General features: G+C 36.3%; 1 protein-coding gene and 1 long non-coding RNA gene across 11 annotated transcripts; both read right to left on the minus strand.

Annotated features, from left to right (window-relative positions):
- Positions 1-384: 384 nt before the first annotated feature.
- LOC112794771 (uncharacterized) lies at positions 385-1,718 on the minus strand. The gene is made up of 2 exons (XR_011881032.1): positions 1,589-1,718; positions 385-1,511 (listed from the first exon to the last, which is right to left on the minus strand). It is a non-coding gene; the product is annotated as an uncharacterized lncRNA (long non-coding RNA).
- A 2,676-nt stretch (positions 1,719-4,394) lies between these two features.
- On the minus strand, positions 4,395-6,948 carry LOC112796567 (uncharacterized). 10 transcript variants are annotated; one of them, XR_011881034.1, is made up of 6 exons: positions 6,512-6,948; positions 5,950-6,134; positions 5,794-5,829; positions 4,990-5,123; positions 4,842-4,905; positions 4,395-4,634 (listed from the first exon to the last, which is right to left on the minus strand). XR_011881034.1 is itself a non-coding variant. In XM_025839082.3 (4 exons), exons 1-4 carry the CDS (start codon positions 6,734-6,736, stop codon positions 4,578-4,580), a joined length of 399 nt encoding a protein of 132 aa, XP_025694867.1. In that variant the 5' UTR covers positions 6,737-6,915; the 3' UTR covers positions 4,395-4,577. The 10 variants fall into 10 exon arrangements, 5 of the variants coding, with proteins under 5 accessions (XP_025694867.1, XP_025694866.1, XP_072091500.1 ...); XR_003199262.3 differs by having other exon boundaries at positions 4,395-4,631; positions 6,051-6,134; positions 6,512-6,915; XR_003818106.2 differs by having other exon boundaries at positions 6,051-6,134; positions 6,512-6,915.
- Positions 6,949-7,256: the final 308 nt, after the last annotated feature.

Consider the following 7,256-nt stretch of genomic DNA (forward strand, 5'->3'; position numbering starts at 1 on the left):
GAATATGATTTACTATCCTTTTGCGTCTGTCACCACGCCCTACAGTCACGAGTTTGAAGCTCGTCACAGTCATCCTATCCTAGATCCTAGTCGAAATACCACAGACAAGGTTTAGACTTTTCGGATCTCAAGAATGCTGCCAATGGATTCTAGCTTATACCACAAAGACTCTGATCTCACGAAATGGAGGGCTCTGTTGTCAGGAGATGCAACCATGTGTCGTGGACCAGGAATTCAATAGATACACACTCTAGCTTTTGCAGGTAGAATGGAAGTGTTTGTCAGGCACACGTTCATAAGTGAGAATAGTGATGAGTGTCACAGATCATCACATTCATCAGGTTGAAGTGTGAATGAATATCTTAGAATAAGAATAAGCATGAATTGAATAGAAGAAAGTAGCAATTGCATTAATACTCGAGGAACAGCAGAGCTCCACACCTTAATCTATGGTGTGTAGAAACTCCGCCGTTGAAAATACATAAGTGATAATGGTCCAGGCATGGCCATGAGGCCAGCCCCCAATGTCTAAGATCGCATAAACTGATCAAAGATAGATACCAAGATGAAAATACAATAGTAAAAAGTCATATTTATACTAGACTAGCTACTAGGGGTACAAAAATGAGTAAATGATGTAGAAATCCACTTCTGGGCCCACTTGGTGTGTGCTTGGGCTAAGCATTAAAGCTTTCACGTGTAGAGGTCTTCCTTGGAGTTGAACGCCAGTTTGTAACTTGTTTCTGGTGTTTGACTCTGCTTTGTAACTTGTTTCTGGCGTTTAACGCCAGAATAGGGCAGAAAGCTGGCATTAAATGCCAGTTTGCATCGTCTAAACTTGAGCAAAGCATAGGCTATTATATATTGCTGGAAAGTCCTAGATGTCTACTTTCCAAGGCAGTTAAGAACATGCCATTTGGACTTCTGTAGCTCAAAAATTTCCATTTCGAGTGCAGGGAGGTCAGAATCCAACAACATCTGCAGTCCTTTGTAAGCCTCTGAATAAGATTTTTGCTCAGGTCCCTCAATTTTAGCCAGAAAATACCTGAAATCACAGAAAAACACACAAACTCATAGTAAAGTCCAGAAATATGAATTTTGCTTAAAAAATAATAAAAATATACTAAAAACTAACTAAATCATACTAAAAACTATATGAAAACAATGCCAAAAAGCGTATAAATTATCCGCTCATCAGTAGGCATTGATGAACATATGTGGGGCAGCTGCAAGGGTCGGTTATGAAATTGCCAATGAGAGTGCGGTCACCATTGAGACTCCAACGACGAACTCCTTAACAAGGTCGTCGTCAGTGAGATCAAGAACCTCAGGGCTAAATACTGAACTATTGTCATAGACAGGACAATAAGACCATATGAGAAGGGCCTGATGCTAAGCTTGGAAAGCAGTGCAGCTTCAGAAGAACCGACCTTGTCACCCTTCTTAATAAGTTCCACACGGGTGATAATTTCAACAGTACCCTTATTAATCTTGGTTGGAATATTCAGAACCTAAATTGTGAATACTGACATAAGCACCGAAATCAACAAGAAGAATAAATGAGATAAATAAAAACGAGATTGCATACCTGGAAGAAAGAGGTCTGTGAGGGGTCAAGCCCTGTGTTGTCTGGAAGAACAACAACATCAATTGGAGCAACCAAACCAACACGAACAAGTGCTCCAACCTGTTGATATAACAAAAAAGATATGAAGCACTCTTGAATATAAGTTGGCAAGTACTAGGTTCAACAGGCAGTAAATAGAAAACTCAAACAGATTCAAGAAAAAGCATTTTGAAGATCATTAATAGCATCATATTCACTGAGCAAAAACAAACACACCATCCCATTAGGTAGAAGAATGTCACATCGAGAATTTTAAACTAACAAATGTTGTACCATGATTCCTATAAGACTTTTACATAAGATCAACAAGCTTAAAAAAATGTAAATAACATTATTAAACACATATGCACATGTACAAGCATTAAAACAAAGTTGAAATTTCTGACAGTTAATTCTGGGTAAACAATGCCAATGAAAATAAGAAACCATAAGAAAGTTAGAGAACACCAAACAACAAATTAAAATACGAACAGATAACACTAAACCAAAATTGAAATGAGAACACCAAACAACAAATTAAAATCAAATAATTAAAAAACTGTAACCATAAAAGTTAGAGAGCAAATTCAAAATCAACAAAGATTAAGAATCAAGAACAGAACATTAACTGGCAGTGAAAAATTGATGCAGATAAAATACAAGAAAGAATCGAGCAATGAAAAATAAATGCAGTGAAAAATCAAGAACCAAAAATGAAGAACATAATCAACTCAAGTACAGAACAGAAAAAAATAGAAGCATTAAAAAATCATAACAAAAATCAAGAATCAAGAATAGCAACCAAAAGAATACTAGAGAACTGCAGAAAATATGCCAACCAAGAATCAAGAACAAATTAAAAATCAAAACTAAAATCAAGAACAAAAATACTTAGAAAAAAACCAGAATTAACTCAAAAACAGAACAGAAGACAAATAGAAGTAGTATAAAATCAGACCAAAAAATCAAGAACTCAGTCAGAGGCTCCATTCTTGATGATGTAGACAGAGAGTGGCAGAGTGTAGGGAGGAGTGGAGGAAGACGCGGTGGCTACCAGAAAGGGAAAAGCGCTGGACGATGACAGCTGGACGGGGCTTGACGATGGAGGCAAAAGGGCTTGACGCGATGGCAGAGGGGATGAAGACGCTACTACCTGCTGGCTCAATACTGCAGAAAAAAATGGAAAGGGGTTAGGCGTTTACAGCAATGGAAGGGAGCGGCGGTGGAGGGAGCATCGACGGAGGCCTTGCGAGCATCGACAATGTTCTTCGCGGAGTGTTGTGGTTCTTCGCAGAGTGCTAGGGTTCTTCGATGTTCTTTAGAGTGCTGAAAAAATGGTTAATCGTTAGTGTTTAGGATGAGGGATAATGAAGAGAGGGTTAACCGCTGCCATATTTGAAAGAGTTAGGGTTTAGATTCTTTGAAAGAGGGAGAAACGGTATAGGGCCAGGAAGATGGAGAAAGTGAAGTTTCGAAGAGAGAGGGTGTGCCAATTGTTTAACTCGTCAAAGTCATTTCGAACGGACTTTATTGAAATTTTTTTTTCTTTGGAACCTTTTGGCCACGCTTTTGAAGCGTGCCAAAAGATTTGTAAGAAACAGCTACGCTTTTAAAATGACACAATAATGAAATCCTGTCGCTACGCTTAAAAAGCGTGCCTGTTTCTCTCTATGGCTACGCTTTTTGAGCGTAGCAAAAAATGTGTGGCTAAATCTCGAATTAGTTGCCATTCTCACAAAGCGTAGCCATTGACCTTTTTCGCCACGCTTTCGAAGCGTAGCAAAAAAAGTGTGGCCAAATCTCTCTTCAACTGCCACCCTCATAAAAGCATTGCCATTGACCATTTTTGGCCATGCTTTTAAATCGTGGCAAGAAAAAAGTGTGGCCATAGGCCTTTTTTCTCTTAGTGAGTTGCTCTAAGAGAGGCTCTGACAAATTCCTCCTCTAAATCCTAAAAGTAGGTTCCTCTCACTTTTATGTTAGAATAAGGTTTCACTTTTTACACCATTGGATTTGGATGTGTTCTTAGAAATGACAATGGCATAACCAGATAGAATAGATATTTCAATATCCACACATGTCCTAAACATTAACTACACTACAAAAAAGGTCTATGGTCACGATGAAAAGCCGTTACCATAGCTAGTGAAAAGGGTGACCATAGGTCTATGGTCACGATTTTTGACCTATGGTCATAGTTTTTTCACCGTGGCTTATTCTGCCGTGGCCATAGACCTATGGATTTTTTTTATCTATGGTCACAATTTCTATGGCCACGATTGTAGTGTTCAAATTCTGGCACTTTAGGCCACGGTTTTTTTTACCGTGACCATAGGCTAATCTATGGTCATGCGTAGAAACCGTGACCATAGGTTACTCTATGGTCACCCCTTCATTAAAACCGTGACCATAGCCTCTATGGTCACCCCACCTTAAAACCGTGACCATAGCTCTATCCATGGTCATAATTTTTACCGTGACCATAGCCTTATCTATTGTCACAGTTTTTCGCCGTGACCATAGCCTTTATGGTCACCCCACCTTAAAACTGTGACCATAGCCTTATCTAAGGTCACGGTTTTCCACCGTGACCATAGCTTATCTATGGTCACCCCACAAAACCGTGACCATAGCCTTATTTATGGTCATGGTTTTTACTGTGACCATAGCCTATTTTGTTTTATGAGATTTAATTTTTTTTAAAGCATAATCACATCCCAAAATGATGATAATCACAAAATAAATCTAAAAATAAAACATGATAATCAACAATTAAAATAAGTTGCGATTAAAGTAACCAACTAGCATATCAATATATTTAGTGAATGCATTCTCTCAATCTCAGTTTTATACAGTGATATATACACTAACACTAAGTAGACACTATTAACAGAATTGTTCCAAAGGTGTGAGAGCAATACAATTCAGACTCTGCCAGGATAGCTTGTTTTTGGTATTGCTATTCTTTCTTCTAATCGCTCGAGAACTTTTGTTTTAGCCACTTTACCATTTGAAAGCTCAGCACCTGCTTCATTAACATGAAAAGTAAATTCACATTAGACATAAACACCTACATTTATTCTTCTTCAACTTAGGGGAAAAAAACACATCATTAAAACATATATACATCACACATATAATAGCTAGTACACACTATACAACACACATCCACATCATATTATACGACACATCATAAAACAATATAAAGTACTTGAAGAGATACAGTATATATTACCAAAGTAGCTTCTTTTTGTTTTTACCACTTCATTTTTGACGGACTTCATTAAAACTCTCAATTCCTATAAAGCACCAAATAATATAAATATATCACAAGTAAAAAAAATGAAAATAAAAAGTGAAGCAACATAAACAACAAAGCAAACCTGAAAAGCTCTAGATTGGCAATCCACAAAACTTAGGTAAGTATGCTCCTTATTCTTCCAATTCAAGGATCTGGTTTCTAAAAAAATTCCTAATTTTCAGGTTTCTTCTTCTCCTCAAATTTAGTTTGTTCAAGCTGCAAAGAAATTATTAAAGCATGTTTTGTAATTTTAAATGCTTTAAGCATTTCAATATTAATCAAATCATCATTTACTTTTCAAAATTATTAAAGGTAGTCCTTTTGCGATTATAAGAACTTTATTATATATAAAGATAAAAATGCTGCATCGTTTCAAATTAAACATTGCAGCATAAGAACTATCCATGGTTCTTTTGGGGCAAATTTGATGCAAACTTTAAGTTATTAAACAAAGACACAGCAAAAAATATAGCTAGTATAAGAATAAGTCATTGATGATGAAATATATGTTAAATTAGTCACATTTTTTACCTAACTCTCAAAAAGAGAAATAAATGAAAAGAGATAGCCAAACTAAGACATTTTCTTTTCTTTTACTTGCTATGCATACCTTAATTAACATCGTTAAAAGCTTGTTAGTAGTTCATATTTATTTTCAGCGGCCTACTCTTAATTTCCTATACAATTCAAATAGTTTTTTTTATTTGGTGACTTGAATTCTAATAGATTCAGTTTTGCTAAATTTCAACTTTACAAATGTATCTAGTATAGTATTAACTAAATTTAAAAAGTATGCAGTCCAATCAATTTGAGCTATTTAATCATGCTGAAAATAACAACTTCAAGTTTTAACTTCTAACAAAAATGAGGATCTATAAAGAAATACCTTCTCAGCAATAGAACTCATATGCATTTCTATTCCCTGCAACAAAGTTCCACAGTCAGAAATATCTCAATCAAGGGAAGGATCAATCATATATATATCCATTACATATAAAGCATCCAAAATTCAAATATGTGTTTTTATCTAATTTCATTTCACCTCAAGAATTGAACAAGTGAAAGGAGGCAGGCAGGGTTTTTGTAGTTCCAATCACTCAAACAGTTACTAGGGAGGCAATGAACATATAAAGTTAATTTTACATTTTTTAGGCTTTCTGCTTGATGTGAAACACGCAACTCAATGACTTGCAGGATTTTCTTCAACAGGAAACCTACACATTGAACCTAGAAACATGCAAATAAACTCAACAACTGTTTATCAACAAAACCAATTTGGCAAGCACAAGAAATATCATTGACATGAATTATTTATTGCAGAAGTATTTAACTCACTTGGGGTACATCTCTATTCTGCCTTTCAAAACTAAAGCTCAGTGACATGTTCAGCAACAATTCAACATACGACAACAAATTCATCTCAAATCATAATTTGTAACAATAAATTCAACTATGATAGTTTTCAAATCCTTAGTATTTAGCAAAACAAAATTAGCTAAATCATAATTTTAGCAATTCAACTTTCAACAACAAATTCAAGATGTACTAATTATTTACAGCAATGAAATTGAAAGAGAAATAACATGGCCGAAGCTGAAACTCACCTGCCCAGAGACCAACTCACGGCGAGGAGGCGTTGATGGTCGAAGCAGGAAGACGAGCTTGCGACGGTGACAAAGCATGACGAGCTTATGACGGCGACGAGCTTGAGGCGGCAATGACAATGACAACAATGGCGAGGCCGGTTGGATGGCGGCAGCAGCGCGGCTCCTCCCTCTCTCACGCGCATCTTTCACCTTCAAGCTCGACGGCTCTCTTGCGTGCGACATGGATGGCGGCAGATGTAGGATGCGGTGGTGGCGAAGCAGCAGGACGCAGCGCGATCTCTTCTCTTCTTCATTCTCGAGCTATCTCCCTTCTCCCCTTTCTTTCTGCTATCTGCTGCTATTGGGTTGTATTTGGGGAGGGGGCTAGGTTTAGGTTGGGGTGTGGGTTAAAAAATGAAATTAAGGTTACGTTAGGGTTAGATTTTTAATTTGAGAATTTTTAATTTAATTAAGATGGTGTAATTTAAATAAAATTAGAGTTAGGGTTTGAAAATTAGGATTAGAGTTTGGATTAGGATATTATAAGAATTTAAATAAAATGAGAAGGTAGAATAGTAATGGATTTAGTTACAAAAGGGTAATGCTACGTGTATACTGTATACCAAAATCAGCCACCAAATTCAGCTACCAGTATAAAATACATGTTGGAATTCAAATACACATTGAAAATAAATTAAAACACACATGTATTTATACATAAATATATTAGTGATTGAATTTTGATGTACAAATAGCATTTTTT

Source organism: Arachis hypogaea, chromosome 4, assembly GCF_003086295.3.
Source record: "Arachis hypogaea cultivar Tifrunner chromosome 4, arahy.Tifrunner.gnm2.J5K5, whole genome shotgun sequence".
NCBI classification, from domain to species: Eukaryota; Viridiplantae; Streptophyta; class Magnoliopsida; order Fabales; family Fabaceae; genus Arachis; species Arachis hypogaea.